This window comes from Corylus avellana, chromosome 4, assembly GCF_965113065.1.
Source record: "Corylus avellana chromosome 4, dhCorAvel1.hap1.2, whole genome shotgun sequence".
Taxonomy (NCBI): domain Eukaryota; kingdom Viridiplantae; phylum Streptophyta; class Magnoliopsida; order Fagales; family Betulaceae; genus Corylus; species Corylus avellana.
The window spans coordinates 20,258,107-20,278,952 of record NC_142493.1 but is presented as its reverse complement, the minus strand read 5'-3'; the positions used below and the strand labels follow the sequence as shown (position 1 = coordinate 20,278,952).

The 20,846-nt window shown below is 34.3% G+C and overlaps 1 protein-coding gene across 1 annotated transcript; it reads left to right on the top strand.

Annotated features, from left to right (window-relative positions):
* Nucleotides 1-10,006: 10,006 nt before the first annotated feature.
* On the top strand, nucleotides 10,007-20,566 carry LOC132177833 (O-fucosyltransferase family protein). The gene is made up of 10 exons (XM_059590302.2): nucleotides 10,007-10,588; nucleotides 11,842-11,911; nucleotides 12,891-12,958; nucleotides 13,100-13,188; nucleotides 15,700-15,897; nucleotides 17,218-17,422; nucleotides 17,538-17,705; nucleotides 18,731-18,898; nucleotides 18,987-19,177; nucleotides 19,760-20,566. The coding sequence occupies exons 1-10, from the start codon at nucleotides 10,220-10,222 to the stop codon at nucleotides 19,920-19,922; spliced, it is 1,689 nt and encodes a 562-aa protein (XP_059446285.2). The 5' UTR covers nucleotides 10,007-10,219; the 3' UTR covers nucleotides 19,923-20,566.
* The last annotated feature ends 280 nt before the right edge of the window (nucleotides 20,567-20,846 follow it).

Here is a 20,846-nt window from a genome sequence, read left to right as displayed (position 1 = left end):
GAATTGTTTTTTTATTTTTTTTCTAATCTCATTACTGTTAACTGGGTAGATGGAAGTGGCGTGGTCAATTCCTTTTAAGGGGTGACATCATTTAGTTGCTGGATTATTTGAAATTCTATTTGCAGCAAATATTAAATTTTGCTCTGAGTTGTGTTTGGATTGAAGCATAATTTTCATTTATCCATTGTTACCCTCAATTCCATCTTGATTTTGGCGACTTTTGGGGGTTGGTGAACTATGACTCGAATTCAATACGAAATTAACAGGTTATAATTAAGATGGTTGGCCCATTTAATTAAATGAATTGGGTTATGATTGATTTATATAAATTTATATTCATGTTTCAATATAATTTGAACATAACACGTGACATTTAGAATTTAAGTGAAAGTAATACGGATTAGTAAATGGGTCTTGATACATAATTTGTGTATCCATGTTTCTACAGCGAATTGCCACTCCTTTTAACTTTGGATCATCTTCATTTCATACCTTGTAGGCTTTATCAAAAGGATTTAAAGTGCCATAGACTAGAAGCCAATTCTACACGATATTGACTTCTAGGCGGCCCAGATTACAAGGCATATGATTTTTATGGTTTGTTTGCTAATAGTATTTTTTTTTTTTTTTTTTTGACTTAAAATTAAGGAAAAATATAAAAAAGTCACATGAACTATCAGTCGTTCAGAATATAGTCACACAATTATCAAAAGGTATTAAAGTAACTCTCAAACTATCAAATTGTATTAAAAATGCCACTTATTTTTTTATATTCTTATAATACCCACGTTCTTTTAACAAATAATAATAATAATAATAAAACCAAACAAATTAAAAAAAAAAAAAAAAACTAAAACTAAAAATAAAAAAAAACCAATGTACGAATAAATACCAAAAAAAAGTTTTTTTGAATAAATAAATAATTAGTCACTGTTGTTGGCATAAATTACAAATTGTTTCATATAATATTAAAGTAAAATCAAAGGTATGGTTCTTAAGATAGTCCCCAAAAAAAGGTACTAAAATAGCTTATCAAACTACAAAATTGATTTTACCTTAATACGACATGAAGCAATTTGTAATTTAGGCCAATTATAGTGACTAATTATTTATTTATTTCACAAACTTTTTTTTTTTTTTGTATTTATTCGTCCATTGGTTTTTCTTTTTTTTAAAAAAAAAATTGTTTTTTATTTTTTTACAATCATTTTATTATTTTATTTGTTAAAAGAATAGGGGTGTTATAGGAATATAAAAAAAGTAAGTGGCCTTTTTTATACAATTTGGTAGTTTGTGGGTTACTTTAGTATCTTTTAAATATTGGGATGCTATATTGCAAACGACTAATAATTTGAGAAGCTATTATATATTTTTTTTCTTAAAAGTTATATTTTTCAAATACAATCCATAACAAGCTCTTACACACGGTATAAAATTCTAATAATCCATATGCCATAACCATCTGTTGATTTTATGCGTTTTTGGTAATAATTTGCACAGCGTATTGGACATTCTGTCACTTGATCACATGGGATGAGATAAGTTTGTTCAGTGGCGGAGCCACGTTATGCTTTGGGAGATTTTTTTTTTTAAAAAAAAAAAAATTGCTTTTTTCCAAACTAGTTCCACACTGACACGGCACCCTAAAAAAAAAATTATTTTCTCTTACTTTTATCTTTCATGAAATCACAGTAGTAAGGAATAAGTAGCATTATATATTATTCTACAAGAATACGATATTTATAGCAAGTGTGGAGATAACATTATCCTACAAGAACATAAAAAATAAGAATATTTTAGCTGTGGTTTACAGTTGCCTCTTCTACACAGTTCACATATTTAGACAACATTATTATTAGCCTTGCAGTTACTTTTCTGTCCATTAGGGTGCATAACAGTTTCGTTAATAAATTCACTATTAATTTGAATGATTAAATAAACTTTAATTTCTGCATAACAGTTCATTTTGTTGTTGTTTAATGTTTATAAACTTTGATTGTTTCTTGAAAAATTAACTTGTTTAATATTTATGAGTTTTTATAGATTTTTTTTGTGATGCATATATTGTGTGAATTACCAAATTTTTTGGATGCCTCATAGGATGCAAAAAAAAAAAAAAAAAAAAAAAATTTAGGATGCATATATTTTATAGAACGCCAAAAAAATTTTTAGGATGCATATATTTTATAGGACGCAAAAAAAAATTTAGCAGCACCCCCAATATAAATTGGCTGGCTCCGCCACTGAGTTTGTTATTTTAGTGGAGGCTATTGTTTTTGTAATTCAATAAATGAATTTTGTTCAAAGTCAATTAGATTATGATTAGGATTTTAGTCATTAGTCTATTTAGCTAAAGTCACTCAAATTAGGGTTATAATTTAGAGTTTGTTTGCCATTACGTTTGAGGGATTTAAAAGTATTTTTAACACTCAAAAAGTCCGTTTGAAAAAAAAAATACTTGTTTGGTAAAAAAAATTAAAAGCGCTTTTAAGGCGTGACTTTTTTTTTTCTTTTTTTCTTTTTTGTTTTTTTGTTTTGTTTCTTTGTGGTGAGAGACTCCACAAGCTGTGGCTAGGGGTGTGAGATTCAACCTCTAATGAGCCATTTTCTTCCTTGTCTTTATTTGAATTGGAATAAAAAAGATTTGCCCATCTCACTTGTATATTGCCTGACCTTTGGTTGAAGAGATTAACAAGACAAAAGAGTCCTTTTCAACCGCAATATTTTGGGGACCAATACATTACACCGATATTTTGTTGTCAATTCAAATGGTCATTTTCGATCGAAAAATTCTTCTTAAAAATGGAGTTTGATCAAGTGGTGGGTCTTTGTGAGTGAGATGATGATATTAATAGGGGCATTTTCAAATTCTGATGATCCCTTGCCGTAAGTTCATGAATCATGAGCTACATTGGTAAGCTAAAGTTGAAGAAAATTAATTAAAAAAATATAATTAACACAATAAATAAATAATTCTACGTAATTTAATTATTTTTTAAAATGGGTAATTTCACTAAAGACCCCTGAACATTCACCAAATTCGACAAATCCTCCAAATTTCAAAATATCTCAATTTGGATCCCTGAACTTTTAATTGCTCTCAATGTGGACTACTCCATCAATTTTAGCCGTTAAAAAAAAAAAAACCAAAATATCCCTGATTTTCTTTTTTTTTTTTTAAATATAAAAAAACATTTTGGAATTAAGGGTAAAGTTGGAATTTTATACAAAAGTCAAGCGTATAAGCGTCATGTAACGTTTAAAATATGACGAATGGGTCTACATTGAGAGTAATTGAAAGTTCAAGGGACCAAATTGATAGATTTTGAAGTTTAGGGAATTTGTCAAATCGGGTGAAAGTTCGGAGGTTTTTAGTGAAGTTACCCATTTTTAAAATATATAACTGTAACTTACAATTTATTCTGTCACACCTTACGTTAATTTATTTAGTTGTCCTCGACGAATCTTTATACCTTGAAATTATTGCATGGTTTTTTCATTGTTGATAGTCTTGAATATATTATTTTCAATATATATAACCAGACAATCATTCATCCATTGATCTCTCATGCGGTTACATAAACAATTTTTAACAATATTAATTGCTCAAAATGCTCTTTCAACCAATGAATAAACGATATCCTTTTTCATATCTACCATATTCTCAGCAAAATGTCTAATCCCTTTAAGTGTTACAAATTCATCATTAGAACAAATGTCAATAATATCTGTTTAAAGTTGGTTGTCCAAGATGATAAGCTGAACTTGTGTCATCCCACATCACCTTGGAATGTGATGTGCTTATATATATACTCATCTTTTTTGACACAACGCGTTTTAAAGCCGCGATTGCCATGACCCTATCAGAACTCTACAGTTAAATGTGCTTATGCAAGATTAGTATCATGATGGGTGACATCTTGAGAAGTCTGGTTAGGGGGAGCCAAAAGTCAAATAATATTGTGTCGTTAGTGTGGAGCATTATATAATTGCTAAAAAATCATTCGGATAAAATTAAGCAAGATGAACTATTTTCTCTTTGTTAAAAATAGCAAACAAGTCATCTAGACTCAAGTACGTAATACAAAGTAATAATTCAGAAGTAGACTCATTAAAGTGACTGTCAAGTTCTTGAACTTACATGTCTATAATAGTATAAAAAAGCTTCAAACGGTAATGATGTAAATTTTTTATGCTTTAAGCTTTTTGTCATGATCAAGGTTGGAACAGATCATTCATATTTGTGACAATTATTTTTCATGCTTTAAGCTTCCACAACTTTAGTAGTTCGTTTTTGGGTTAATAACTTTTTTGGTACCTGAGTTTTCACTTTTTTATTTTTTTTTCCCTGAGTTTTAAAACATGACAAATCTAGTACCCACAACCTATGCGAAAAGACGGAATCAATACCTCTGTTAGTTCTGTCAGTTCCAATTAACGGAATTTTCACGTGTTACTCTCATACTACGCCACGTGTCATAAAAATTTAAAAATAATTAAAAATAAAACATAATAAAATAATAATTAAAAAAAAAAAAAGAAGTTACACAGAAACTCTTGGTGATCTTCGTCTCCGGCAACTTCGAAACATTGGCCACAACGTTTTCTAGAAGCAAGACTTCATAGCAGGAGTTACTTCCAGGCCCAATACCTTGACCGGCATTATCTTTTTCTGGGTGGGTCACAATTTTCCGCTAGCAGAAATTTTCGGCAAGATTTCGGAGACAGAGAGGCTACCGGAGAGTGCAATCGCAATCCTTTTTTGATCGAAATTTCTGTCCCATATGTCTGGTCAGCACTGTCTGGCGAGGAAAACCTGGATTTTCAAGTGATGGAGGTGAAAAGTTTTCGACGTACCGCTAATTGTTCAGAAAACAAGGTGAACCCCCTTCATCCTAATTTGTGTAAAAAAAAAAAGTGAATTCGTCTGTTTCTTAAGACTAGTTTAATTTGTGCCAAAAAAGAAGTATTTTTGATGACTTTTTTGGTACCCCATAGATTTCCAAGAATTCTTTCCTGAGAAAATACGCAGCCTATCTGGAAGAAAGGATTTCGGGGGCTCATCAACCAAGCCGGAAAACTCGAACTGGTTGTCACGTCTCAAGGCTTGGATTTCCGATGCTACGAAGATAAATCAATCGACATGGTATTTCATAAATTACCCAAATTCTACGAAGAGAAATCAATCGACATGGGATTTCCAAGTGTAGTTCGCATTTTGCGAAGGCATTGCGGCTCTTGTCAACATGTTCTTCGATTTGAACAGGGCGGCGAGAGGTTTAGCCTGCGAAATTCTCAAGAGGGCTTCCCGGCGAACTCATAAAGCTTTCATTTTTTTTTAATTTTTTTTTTTAAGGTTTAGTTTTTTAAAAAAATTATATTTTATTATTTTTAATTTTTAGGACACGTGGCGTATTATGGGAGTGACACGTGGAATTCCTGTTAATTGGGACTAACGGAACTAACGGAGGTAGTGATTCCGTCTTTTCACATAGGTTGTGTACTAGATTTGTCATGTTTTAAAACTCAAGGGGAAAAAAATAAAAAAGTGGAAACTCAGGTACCAAAAAAGTTATTAACTCTTCGTTTTTTACAAAATGCGTCACGACGTTTGCATGGTGCTCCAATAACATTAAAAACACTTAGCCAAGCTAAAAAAAAAAAAAAGTCGCAATTTGGTTGACTTTTAGTAACAGCAACTAAAGTCAATTGAAGCTAATGTCCAATGCAGTGAACATAATAAGTAGATGAGTTATCGTTCAAAATAAGTGTTTTAAGTCCATTCAACTCACATCGCATATTGCTAGCTCCATCATATCATTGTCCTCACAATCTGCTCATACTTAAATGATACTTGCTAAGTACAAACTCAATTGCCATCTTCAAAATTGTAGTTGTGGTATTGCTAACGATTGTCGATTGTTCTTTAATAGATGTATCACGGGATTTATCAACTAAGATAGCAAATAAAGAGTCTCCAAGATCTTTAAGAATAGCATCTACAGTTTTACTTGCTATAGCATTTGCTATTTCTTTTTTAATGCCTAGTGCAATCATTCAATGATTTTCATGAGCATTTTCTAAGGCTACCCTATCAATTTCTTCATTATGTTTCACAAGAAAAGCAACAATTCACAAAAATTTTCTTGATAACTTTAGTCTTTAGATTCATCATGTCCACAAAATGTTAATCCTAACATATTGATGTAAAATGCTAATATAATTAACTGATGCATTCAAACGAGTTCTATATTATCTTTTCTACTTATCTAATTACTTGTCAAAAAATGTTATGATGATATGTTATGGTTTAACAAAGCTTCACATCTTCGTCGAGCTTGATTATGTGTTCTATTATGAGCCACCACATGACTTTGCAACTTCTCTCTCTCTCTTCTTTTTTTTTTTTCATTTTTTAAACCATTCAGTAACAAACGAGTTTACTTTTGCTTGATTTACAGTGTTTGGTTTTAAGAGATAACAATATAAGCAATATAAAAAATCTTTTGAATTGTTGTATTCCAATCAATTAGAATATTCTTTGAACTATGCTGGATTAAAACGACGCCATGTTTTTCCAAATTTTGTTTGTGGAAAAATATGGTCAACTTGACGCAAAACGAAAGGAGAATAACATAAAAAGATAAATAAAAGCACATTGATCAAAGCCCACTAATCAACAATGAAATTTTGGTAGAGTCTAATTTGACTGATCATTGGGTCAAACTCATTATTAAATAGATAGAAACTGGTTGGGAGGAAATATCTTCCAACCTATTTAAAATAGTGTCAAGTGTTTATAAACATTTAAAAGGCACATTAAATTCTTAACGTCATTAATAGCAATTTACTAACTTAGACTCTCATTAAATTATTAAATAACAATAATCCTAATTTAACTGATTTTGGGTCAAGCCCATTATAATAATTCTTAAAATATAAATAGAACACATGTCTAAATACAAATAACCTAGTTAATGAATAAGACCCAAATAAAATTAAAGACCACTTATTTATTTTTCCTTCTGCATCACAACTGGTTGACAAGGTCTTTGGTGGTGGTTAGCCACCTCAGTAGGCCATGGGGGTGGCTCACCACCTCCATTTCGGCCAATTGGGGGTGGCTCGGCCACCCCTTTGGCCCAAATGGAAATGGCCAACCTTTTTTTTTTTTTTTTTTTTTCACAAAAATAAGGACATTTTAGACTTTTACAATCTTAAAAACTCACATGAGATGCACGTGTGCTGTAAACCATCCAAAATCTATAAACATGACCACTACATTGCAAAAAGAATAAACTTCATGAGAATAAATTGTTAATTTTTAAACATTAGAGGTAGAATAAAAAAAAATAAAAAAAAGTGCACAATTTCAATAATAATGTGTAGTTTCTCATGCAATAAATGTTTTTATAAATTAAAAACTTAATTATGTTTGACGAATCCTTTCCAAACATGGAAATAACACTAATTTTATCCGGATTGCTCTGAAATTAAAATTGCCGTCCTCCAAGTCAAATATTTATCCGGATTTGCGCACTAATTTTAAGGAGCACAAATCACAATGTCCAATTTGGTTTTAAATCCCATCCCCCAAGAAAACATTTTCCCCAGAATGGTTAGTTAGACATTCCAATCACGAATCCACGGCTGGAGCCTTGAGGGGAGACAGTGACAGTCAACGCATTTGCATTACCAACACACGGCATACACGCCACTCCATCCACTGAAAGTAGGCCACGTGCCCCCCCCCCCCAAAGAAAAATCATCAATATCACTATCCTATCCTAGCTGTACAAAGTCGTGAGTTGCCTTTTGCAATACGAGATAAAAAACAAAGCATATCGTATTAGCCGTAGAGATTGTGTCTTATGCACGATATATATTACTTTATTTAATAGAGTATTAATTTTTTATGTTTTAGTTGTTTTACTCTTAAGACACCAATTGCTTCTCTAATTTTGCTTCATGGACAAGTTACCACCTCTGCTCATTTGGGTTGATGAATTATGGGCGAAGAATCGATTTGAGTGAAGAAGTGCTAAAATCTGAAACGTTACTTATGTTTTTTCTCCTTTAATTTATCTAGATGACGTGCAATTGATCCATGGCTTAGATAAATGATCCAAGAGTTAACTCAATTGGCTATAGACCACGTCTCATAAAATAGAGGTTACTAGTTTGAATTTCCATCCCCCTTCCCTTCTGTGGGCGTGTCCAAAAAAAAAAAATGACATGAAAAATCTTATATATATATTTTTAACGTTAGTAATTAAATAAAACACGCGTATTAATTCCATTGGATTTGACGTTACATATTAACGAAATTTGATAGTAAAAATTATTTTATTTTTGCATACTACATGCAGCTGTTAGAACATTTTTAAACCATAGTAGCTTATTGCAAATTAATGAAATAAAAATGACTGATTTTACTTTTTTCTTTCTTTTAAATAATGTCTTCAATCACTATTTTAAAATCATTTTTTTAGTTATACCCTTTAAATTTCTCTCCCTTCTCCATTACCAGCTTTCAAGCTCATGGCTATAGAGTTTGAGTCATGACAACAGACATTGGAACTCCATGGCTATGGCTCAATAGAGAGAGCAGAGACACACTTGAAGATATACTTTCTATTTTATTTTGTTTGTGAGATTCCTATTTCAAAGCACCATTGAAGCTTTCAAAATTACCCTTTAGATAGGGATTGGAAATTTTGGTCAATGATAAAGTGGTTAGTGTTTTGGAGCATAATTTTCAGGGTAATGTTACACATACTCTCACTTCTGCACACACATTTCTCCACACACATAAGTAACTTTTAAAACTACAATTAGATTAAAATTCAATAAAAAATACATCATAAATTCAATAGTAGTTTTAAAAGTCGCATATAGACGTAATGAAATTGGTGTAAAGAAGTGGGAGTATGTGTAGTGGAGTTCAAATTGGCTAGCAAATGTGGCAACTTACATACTAGCAAAGGCATTAATTTAGTAATGTTTGGAGCAAATTTAGATAGAATAATATTCAACTTTTATTAATGATATTGTATATGTGGAGAAAGTTTTGTTATTATGATATAAAAAAATAAAAAATAAAATATTTTCCATTCTCCCAGCAGACTCATATGATGTGGCATGCTCAATTTATCTTTAGATCAATCTTGATTAAGCATGTCATGCCAGCTGAGTATGTTAGAAGAATTATGAGAAAATGGTCGTGTTTTATATGCCTGGTCATTTAAAAATGCATATTTATTATATAAAATATCATGCATATGGTTAAATAAAGAAAAATGCTAATTTGCATTGTGACATTCATCTCAGGTACATTTTTGCTGAGTTAGCATGTTGTATCAACTATTAATGGAGCATGCCAATTCAACCAAGATATAAACGATGAGATAGGTGTTAGAATACAAATAAACATTTTTCTTAAATAAAACAAAATAGAATCTTAACCATGTAAGTAAGAATAATCTATTAATATTAGTTGACAATATGAATGAGGGTGTAATTAAATATATTCTACAACAAAAAGGAGATGGTTATGAAATTGGTGGTTTAGATCCCATTAGATAGATGAGGTAATTATTGAGCAATAAAACAGAAAGTTTGTATCTTTAAGTTTAATCATAAGTAAACATGAATACTTTAAGGGGTTGCTTAATCGGCTGTGAAGCAAGCCTCATAAAGCGGAAATCGCTAGTTCGAATTCTCTCAATCCCTTTCTCTTGTGTGAACATGTCAAAATAACATCAACATACAAACATTCCTTTGAATAAGAATTATTATTGAGGAAAAAAGATCAAACAACAAATATTCAAGGAATTCAATTAAGACTTTTTAAACCACAAGTTTTATTCTTTAAACTTTTACAAATTAAGACACGAAATTAATTAAAAATACAACAAAAATTGATTGAAAACCATCCGAAATAGAAATGCGAGGCATTCGCTGCAAAAAGAAAAAGAAAAATACTTTCCTTCCAAACAAACACCACCACCATCAATCCCCATCGATCTTCCCAGCACGTGCTCGCCCACTGTCTCTTTTCAAACGCATACAATCTCTCTCTGCCCCCTCCTCTCTCTCTCCGCCATTTTTTCTCTCTAAAAATCGAAAACAAAGGCACAGAGAAAGAGAGGGGGAAAGCCAAGCCAGCTCATATGACGGCGCCGTAGAGAGAGAGAGAGAGAGAGAAACACTGAGAGAGATGCACGCGTACAACAGGATACCGAGCAGCGGGCACAGCACGCCGTCGCCACCAGCGTCGCCGCTCCGGTCTCCGCGGTACCGCCGGGGTAAGTCGGGGCGATTCGGGCCGGCACAGTTGCAGCCGGGTCGGACACTGGCACAGCGCTTGGCGTGGCTGCTACTGTCTGTGCTCCTCCGGCGACAGGGCATCTTCCTCTTCGCCCCTCTCATCTACATCTCCGGCATGCTTCTCTACATGGGCTCCGTCTCCTTCGACGTCGTTCCGGTTATCTCCCACCGCCCCGCCCCCGGCTCCGTCTACCGGAGCCCCCAGCTCTACGAAAAGCTCCGACCCGATATGGACTCCGACAACTCCTCCGCCGGTGCGGTGCGTTTTTGATATTACTGCTATGATTTAATCTGAATTCGATGCGTTTGTTGGGTTTCTGGATGTGGGTACGAGTTGTTTTGTTAAATTTGTTGGTGAGTTGTGAGGAATGGGGATGTGGGTCGGGTTTGTATGCGGATTTTGTTGGTGAGTTCTGGTGAATCATTGGGATTTGGGAGGTGGGTCTGTTGGATTTCCTGCTTTTCTGTTCAGATTTGGCATTTGCATGTGTGTGTTTATTCTCATTGCTTGGAGTTGAGATCGCTTCGTACCAGTTATTACATGCACGGATGTAACTGTGTAATTTAGGGAATCATTTATTAGCTTTAACTCCATCGTTGTTTCGGAGAAAGATGGAAAACATTTGGTATAAATTGAAATCCCTAAGTTTTATTTTATTTGCTGCACTTCAAACTGTTACTGCTAGGATTAGAATATGGATCTGAACTAGGGGAAGTCTTGCCTGCTCTGTGGGTGACTGGCTGTTTATATTGAGGTCTTTTGATTAATGGAATGCATTAGATAGACGCTTATTGAAATCTGATGCAACTAACACTAAGAATCTTACTAACAATATGATCTCTATGTAAAAGGGTAGGGATGGTTTAGGTGGCTTAAGTTCAATTGTATTGGCTTGGAGGAAGTAGGAATGAGCAAATTGAAATGATTTAGAGGCTTAGCTTGAGAAGGATTGCATGGACGGGTTGATCTAGTGAGAGGTCTTGCATTTTCCAGAGAAGGTGGGAAGTTATCAGAATGTTTTACTTATTGTAACTATCAATCTTGTAGATAGTTTGTTCCTTAGTAATAACAATTTGCTATGCTTCCAGTGTGTCTTCTGGTGTGATCTTATTATTAATGTTCATTCATTTATTCATTTTTCATCTAGTCAGATATACCTTGACTATATATTTATCTTTTGAAGGGAAAGCATCTGTAGAATTTGTGTATGAGCTTTAGGTTCTGGTTATGTTTAAGATCATTTGGATTGTAATACAATTAGTTATTTCACTGAGGGGTTTGCATCCAGATGTTGATATGTATCATGATTTTTGTTGGATTACTGTGTGGTTCAGGATGTTCTGTATTTCAACTGGCTTGTCATTCCTAATGTACATGTTTTCAGTCTCTCTTTTGGCTTGTCGCTAGGTTATTATTAGATATCTTTGTAGTCTATAGATTCTGTTCTCAATTTTCAAAATGTTTTTCTCATTTGCTACTTAGTGCTGACATAAGCTATCAAATCCCATTAGATATCAACTATATGGCAACACTCTTATAAAAGTGGTGAGTGGAGACCATGCACCAACAAGTCTTCAGGAGGTATGAAACATGTACTATAATCTTACTCTGGAGAGTTCATGATTTTGTTTCCTTGTCTCTATATCTATTCATACAGAGTTTTCTTGTTGGCTACATTGATTGAAAAGCAGTATACTTCTATAGCTACTTTATATAATATTCAGGGTTTACCAGTTCTGGGTTTTAATGTTGCTTTTGGCAATAAGTTCAGCTCACCATCTCTTAATTGTGGGGAAGTGTCAATGAAGTTGCCAGTTCTTATATTGCCTATATTATCTACTTTCACATGATCCTAATTGACGTGAATATTCGAAACCTGATATAGGAAGAAATTCAAGAGAATCCATTGTCCATCAGAATGCTACTGCTTGTGGATCCATAATTTGTCTTCTCTTCATATGATGCCCACCCACCTTCACACTGCCTATAAATGTTAATGTGCAGTCATAAATACCATCTCCATAGACCAGCAAATGATGGTAGGTGCAACCTTCTATTATTGCAGTCTTCACCACCACCTTGAGCTCCGGTTCTGCTATTTGCTGTCACCTCTACTTCTAACTCTGCCATTGTTTTGATCTCTTCTTGTGAATGCCTGACTACTAGCAGAGCAGTCCTTTACTATCATTAACATTTACTAATATGACTATTTTCATCACGGCTTCCACCTTGAGCAAACTATCATTTATTGTAGAATTTTTATTGGTCATAAAACACTTTCTGCTCCATAATACTTGAATTTCTTATTATGTATCATTTTGCTGATATATATATGCTGTAAATCCAGATTATCTCTACTAACCTGTTTACATGTATAAATTTGAAGCAATTAAAATATGGCATGCATACTGTTTTTCTACCGTTCCTTTCCAATAACTGTTATATTCTTACATGTTTTATGTATCTTTGCATACAATTATACATGCATGCACATGGTAGTCCCTATCAGCTGGATATGTTCTTCAAATTTGAAACCTGGTTGTTGTGTACGTTATCATAGGTTTACCTGATACAAATGGTTACATATATGTTGAGGCAAATGGTGGTCTGAATCAGCAGAGGACATCGGTTGGTTTTTTACCTTGTTTTTCATTCATTTCTTATTTATATATCTTTACACTTGATTATGGCCTTTCTATATAGACTGCTTATTTAATAACTGTTGTGACACGTCTCTACATGTTTGTTATATATATATTTTTTTTGTAGATATGCAATGCTGTTGCTGTGGCGGGCTACCTTAATGCAACCCTTGTAATCCCCAATTTTCATTTTCATAGCATTTGGAGAGATCCTAGGTTTGTCAGCAATTATTTTCTTTGAAATTTTGTTTGTGGGTCCAGAGTGTCTGATGTGCAGTGTCAGGAAATGAAGAGTATATATGTAGATGTAACCCTTGTGCGGGGGCATGGCCTAATATCTCTTAACTTTTGTTTGCTGATGATACTTTGATTTTCAGTGGGGCTGACCCAAATCATTTACGTAATCTACAAAGCTTATTCTTATGTTTTGGAGCTGTTTCGGGTTTGAAGATGAACTTAGCCAAGTTGGAATTGGTTACTGTGGGAAATGTTGATAATGTGGATGGGTTGGTTGAGATTTTGGGTTGTGGAGTTGTGTCTTTGCCCTTGAAGTATCTTGGTCTTTTGTTGGAGGCCTCCTATTATAAGGCCAAGCATATATGGGATGCTGTTTTTGAAAAGATAGAACATCCGTTGGCTTGTTGGTAAATGTTATACTTGTTCAAGGGTGATAGGGTTACCCTTATCAAGAGCATTATTTCCAATTACCTATGTACTTCATGTCCCTCTCTCCTCTCTCTACAGGTGTTGCAAACCGAAGCTTTAACTTGATTTCTTATGGGGTGAGCTAGGCGAATAGTTTAAATATCATCTAGTTAGTTGGCCCAAGCTTTGTACATCGATCTTTGAGGGAGGATTGGGGATTAGGAATTTGTTGAGGTTCAATCATACTCTTTTAGGTAAATGGTTTGGCGCTTTGGGCTTGAGAGAGAGGCTTAGTGGAGAGTGGTGGTGGACATTAAATATAGAAGCTCACCTCCAAATAATGAGTTGGTAGTTCAATCCTTTTGATTCTTCTCTTCATAGTAAACTGATGGGGGGATGCGGGGGAGGGTAGCGTTCTAGTGAGTTTGCTGGGGCGTATGGGGTGAGGTTATGGAAGAATATTATGAGGGTTTGGGGGAAGTTTTCAAGTCATATAAGTTTTGAGGTGGGAGATGGCTCCAAGGTTTGATTTTGGCATGATCTTTGATGTGGGGATATGGCCATTAAGGAAGCCTTTCTAGTTCTATTTGATATTGCTTGTGCAAAGGATGCTTCTGTTGCAGCTCACATGGAACTTGATGGAGGTTACATTCAGTGCAACCTGAGCTTTGCTAGAGCGGCTAAGTGGGAGGTGGATGTCTTTGTCTCGTTCTTCAAGTTATTGTATTCAGTGAGAGGGAGACGGGAAGGTAAGGACAAGCTATGTTGTGCCTCATCCGAAAGAGGGTTGTTTGGTGTTAAATCCTTTTACAATGTCATGGGTTGTAATGGTGGTTCCCGCATTCCTTGGAAGAGTGTTTGGCCGACAAAGGTTCCATTGATGGTGGCCATTTTCGCTTAGTCAGCAGCCCTAGGAAAGATCATTTTCGTGGACAATCTCCGGAAGTGGCGCATTATTGTGGTTGATAGGTGTTCTATGTGTAAACCGAATGGGGAGTATGTGGACCATCTTCTTCTTCATTATGAGGTTGCTTGTGCCATTTGGAATGTGTTTTTTAGTTGATTTGGACTGTCTTGGGTTATGCCTAGACAAGTTGTTGACTTGTATACTTGTTGGTGGACTGCTAGCAGCACTTGGAGTATTGCTATGTGGAAGATGGTGCCTTTGTGCCTTTTGTGGTGTCTATGAAGAGAAATGAATTATAAAAGTTTTGAGGACATCTGTTTTTGTTTTCTCTTTTAGTGCTTAGTTATTATGATTTTCCTGTTCTTTTTGTTCCTACTAACTAGGTGGCTTCTCTTGTATACTCCATGTATACCTATTGCTTTTAATGATATTTCGATTACTTAAAAAAAAAAAAAATGTAACCCTTGAATGGAAATAGATATTTTAGAAACTTCACATGTAATCACTATATGGATTGATGTTTGCAGTCTCATCTGGTCTCACTTGTGGTTATAAGTAAAAGAGAGGGTTTAACTTGAAAAAATAGTCCTTTTAATAAATGGCAAGGGTATGCTAATTGGATATCAGTCATGATAAAGTGTTGGTATATTTTAGTTAGTGTTGTTTTCTGTAATCCAAACTACTTCATGAGTGTAATAGTAGATCATTACTGTTAACTATGTGGTGGGATGTAGTGTGGATTTCTCAGTTCCTTTTGTCTTGTTGATTCTTACTGAGAGAGGAAAATTTTAGGCTGATTAAATGACTCTCGTGGCTGATACTTTCTTTCATGACATGCTTTATGAATCCATAGATGATTTTGTCCTTGTATTACCTTTACATTAATGAACTCAAAGAGTTGATTTTTTTTTTAACTACCTATTTTCTAGGTTCCTTATCTAATGGGTTGGTTATCATCAGTTTTTTTTTTTTTTTTTTTGGGTTTGAAGAGTCTGTGGACAAACATGCTCATTAAATAGTTGGTATTGAACAGCTTGTGACTAGCATGCTCATTATACAGTTGCATCATCCATTCAAATGTACACTTTTCGTCAGGACTTCTGTAGTTCCATTTTACTTGCTGTTTAATATTCTAACCTAGGCTAGATTTCTGATTTTAATTATTACTTGCACAGTAAATTCAGAGACATTTATGATGAAGATTATTTCATCAGTTCCTTGGAAAATGATGTACGAGTGGTTAACAAGATACCTGACTACATTATGGAACGATTTGACAAGAACATGAGCAATGTTTACAACTTCAGAATAAAAGCATGGTCACCCGTTCAATATTATAGGGATGCAGTCCTCCCAAGGCTACTTGAAGAAAAGTAAGTTAGAATGTCAATCCTTCCTCTATTGTTTCTCTATTTCCACATTCTCACTTTCTTCGCTTCTTATTATTGTAAGGTTTGTGGTACGCAATAGAATTTTATTGTTGAATAAGCTATTCGTATTTTGGCATTAAAAGAATCTGATTTACTAAGTTGTATATTTAATAGGTGCTTACATTTTTTTTAGGTGTATGCTTTCCAGGCAGTGTTAGGTGGTGATTACACAATTAAGTACCCGATCTACCAGTATCTAATATTTCTACTGCAAAATGATTAGGGAACAATTTCTTTCTTAGTTAATTAATCATCAACTGAGAAGGAACCTACTGGGAAGAGCTAAATATATTGTAATCATCCTAGCGAAATGAGCTACCAAACATGTGACTTAGGCCTCAGCTGTCTAGGTGTTGGAAGTTGTATGCCATGGTCAATCCAAATTATAAGGAAAAAATTCGCATACCCCTCTCAAACTACGGTGCACCCCCCCCCCCCCCCCCCCCCCCCCCCCAAAACTATTAATTGCATCAATATCCCCACTAAACTACAAAAAATCATGTCCCCAATAATAACAAAAATAACGTTAATAATTTATTTATTTATTTTTATTATTATTTTTTAATTCTAAACAAAACAAAAAAAAAAAAAAACCTTGGGGTGGCTGAACACCCCCATTCGGGGGTGGTTTTCGAACCACTCCTTCGTCTTCTTCTTATTTAATTTTTAGTTTTTAATTTGTTTCTTTTTTTTTCCTGAATTTATAGGGGTATTTTTGTCTTAATAAAAAAATTTTAGGGTCATTTTTGTCAAAGTAAAAAATGAGCATTTTTTTTGTGTACTTGGCTCTCCATATGTAAGAGAGGTGCTTTGTTTTAACAGGTTTCCTTTTCCCAAATTATAACTATATAAATGGGTTATGTTTCGGTTAGACGTTCTAAACTCTTCACTCTTCACCTGAATACAATCTGGTGCGGGGTAAATCATTAATAATTGATTTTTTTATTCCTTTACGTTAGAATTTTATTTGTGTTTAAAGAGATCCACTACTTATTATCATGATTATTGTTACTGGATAAGCATCATAAACTAACATTTGGTATATCTCTCATACTGAAGTGTTGGAGGGGGGGGGGGGGGGGGGGTGGGGGGGGTTCTTATTTCCTTCTTTGACATCTCAAGTTCAGAGCTATACATAATCAAGTCATTGTCATGGCAGGCACATACATAATTCATGCAATACTTATCATTTGTGATTCATGGATACAAAATGACGTTTAATGTTGCACAAATTTGAAGAATATTTTTTTTGGAGTAAAACAGGGTCATAAGGATTTCTCCTTTTGCGAATCGATTGTCATTTGATGCTCCTCCAGCTGTCCAACGGCTTAGATGCTTGGCAAACTATGAAGCTTTAAGGTTTTCAAGTCCTATATTAACATTAGGAGAAACTTTGGTTGCAAGAATGAAAGAGCGGAGTGCAAATAATGGTGGCAAATACATTTCTGTGCATCTTCGCTTTGAGGAGGTTAGATTCAATTAAATAAGAATTATGGTGGCTTGAATGTTTTTGGTTATGAACTTCACCATTGAGATTATCATCTCAATACTTCTGCAAGTTTTAATTATATTCTAACATGCAGGATATGGTTGCTTTCTCTTGCTGCATATATGATGGTGGAGATCAAGAAAAGGCAGACATGGTAGCAGCAAGAGAAAGAGGTTGGAAAGGAAAATTTACAAAACCTGGTCGAGTTATACGTCCTGGAGCAATCAGGATCAATGGCAAATGTCCCCTTACTCCTTTAGAGGTAATATCTCTTGCTATAGTTCCATTGCATTTAATGATGCATAAATTTGGGCCTTATATCGTGTTAACCAGCTGAAACCCTCTTAATGTTTCATTATCAATGCATTGTATTTGCTGTGGGTCGAATAAAAAAAAAAACCTATTGTTTCATATGTTTGTTTATTTTATCATCATTTGCTTATATCAGGAGATAACCTATATGGATCAAATGTTGATAATTTTTTATAACGGTACTCATAAATCTAGATAAATTCATATATTGGATCATTTTGCTATTTGAAAACTACATAGGTAAAAATGATGCTGAAAATGTTCATAATTTTTTTCTATTGAAAATGTGTGCATTAAAGCGTTGCAAGAATCTTGAAAACTCTGTTTTCTTTAAATTTGTAGATGGTTTAAATTTTTTTTGATAGGTGAATTTATAGATGGTTTAAGAAAGAATTGAACAGTTTACTAGGAAAAGCGAAGACTTTGGTTCTGTCTAGTAAAGTGCCTTATTTTGTAGTTAACATCTGACAGATATAAGGTTGATGTCCTAGATTTTATTTGACCCTTAAAGGTGCAAAACTCATGCTTTCATAAAGCTTACGAACCTGTTAGACTTTGGTTAGTACATTATGGATTTTACTTTTCTCAAAACAAGTTCTACAGTAATAGCATTGCCACCTGTTATGCTTTCTTATTCTGCCATTTTGGAGCTTTAAATTGAATGGATGTTGGTAGTATGTGTGGATTTTTCTTTTCTCTAGTCAAATTTTACGGTACTAGCCAAAAGCATAGTTGAAATGAATATCTTGCTGAATAGATGGATTGAAGAATGGTGAAGGTTGTCTTATAAACTGACTGGATATGCCATTCAGTAGTGTGATATTTGTGAAGTTCTTTATGCTACAGATGATAAGCACATAAGTTAATTCATTGAATGCTACGAGGAGCTTTTCTATTAATTTAACTGTGAGATATGTGCAGGTATGTATGCTTGTTTGTAAATAGCTCATTTCCTGTTTTCTTGTATCTCATCAGGTAGGCTTGATGCTTAGGGGAATGGGATTTGATGGAAGCACATATATCTATTTGGCATCTGGAAAGATTTACGATGCTGAAAGAAATATGGCCCCGCTATTGGAGATGTTCCCCAATTTGCAAACAAAACAGATGCTTGCCTCAAATGAGGAACTTTCTCCATTTAAGGTTTGACTGATTTGTGGTTGTTTGTCTTTTCTTCCATCTTTGAGTTTAATTTAAAGTCACTGTTTTGACTCGAGTTTGTTTCTTCTAGAATTATTCCTCCAGGATGGCTGCTATAGACTATACTGTTTGTCTTCATAGTGAGGCTTTTGTGACAACTCAAGGTGGAAACTTTCCTCATTTTCTGATGGGCCACCGGAGATACTTGTATGGTGGACACTCAAAGACAATCAGGCCTGACAAGCGAAAGCTAGCATTACTGTTTGATAATCCCAATATTGGGTATTTATTTACTACCTCATTTTATATCTTTTTTAGTTTCAAATGGTCAATGCATTTCATATAAATTGAGATGGCTGAAAGGATAAAAGAATTGCTAAAATTCACTCTGGAAAAGATGAAGGCTTTTCTTAGTTAGGATTTTAGCTGGAATGTGTATTCAAGGACCAAACTCGAAAGAATCATTATGGATTAGGAAATATTTTGGGCAACTCATATGCCTTTCAATTTCAACAATCTGGTCTGTACGTATATACGCTTCTAAAGACGGCCAAGCTGAACTTTTTATAAGTTTTTTAATTTGCCATTTCTATGGAGCTCTATACTATTGGAGGTATCTTAAATACAAAAGGACTCCTAGTCTCCACTGTACTAAAATCTGAGTGTCTTTTTTCTTTTTCTTTCCTTCTTTGTTGCACTCAAGTACATAATAAATTGATTGTTGATTAAAGCCAAGATTGAAGATCAAACAGGCTTGATTAGTGTGGAGTGATTTTATATGGCTGTTTCTTGCGTAAAGTGCTTAGCCTGCCATAGACAGAAGTGACACTATCTGATGTATATCTTCCTTTGTTTTATTCCCAGATGGAAAAGTTTCAAGCGCCAAATGTTGAATATGCGGTCTCATAGTGATTCGAAGGGGTTTGAGCTTAAAAGGCCCAATGACTCGATATATACTTTTCCATGCCCAGATTGCATGTGCCATACGAACAAATCAGAAGGTTCAAGATCATCATCAGCCACGTGATCCGCTTGGATATAGACTTTTTTGATGAGTGTTTCTCATACCTGTAACTTTCTCAGCACATCTTGCTGCTGACCCCCCTTTTCCTGTGTTGCAATTCTTTCATTTTTTTCCCCTTTCCGTACGGCAAGAGGGCATACACTTCAATTTTGGATTGGTCACATTGATCCGATAATTTCCCGGGATTGCTTTGTGGGTGACTGCATCTTTTTGTATATGATACCAGAGGAGGAGAACATAGAAAGGAGATTCTTTCAATTACTGGAGTTATCCCATGACAGTTGCTTCCCGGGCATATAGACTGAGCATTGGTTCATATCTGTTTGATATCTAAAGTTGCAGCTGCTGTATCTAACAAGCTGCAAATTTGACGTATCACATTCCTTCACACCCTGGTTTTGTGGGGGTGTTTTGTACATTATTTGGAGTTTGATCTGCATGTGTAAGACCTTTAGACACAGGTTAAACTTTCTGTACATTTGTCAGAAATCAGGGTGCTGATTCTTTTTGTTACGGAAATTGTAGCTCATCTTTGGGGCCCCTCTATTTCGGGGATTCTTCCATTTGATCAGATCTCCATTCTTTTTTGTGTAAGATCACAACACAAATGTATCAAATCTTAGTTTTTCTGTGATTTGTTCATACTCTGCTAATTTCTGCATGTCCGATAGTGGGTTTGATTGCCTTTAAGAATTCTCTATTGTTTTATAAAAACAGGGGGACCTGCGACTTTACTGGAAAAATGGATATGAAAAAGGTAACGCTGACACAGTATCCTTGTTTTGTATTGGACACGAATTTCCTACTTTAAGGTATTAATTTCTTTGAGAAATATATTAATATTTCCCATTAGATAAGGGTTTTTTACTTTTCTACTTTTTACTGAAATTGGAGCCCAATAGAACCGTATTGGTTTTATGTAGTTCC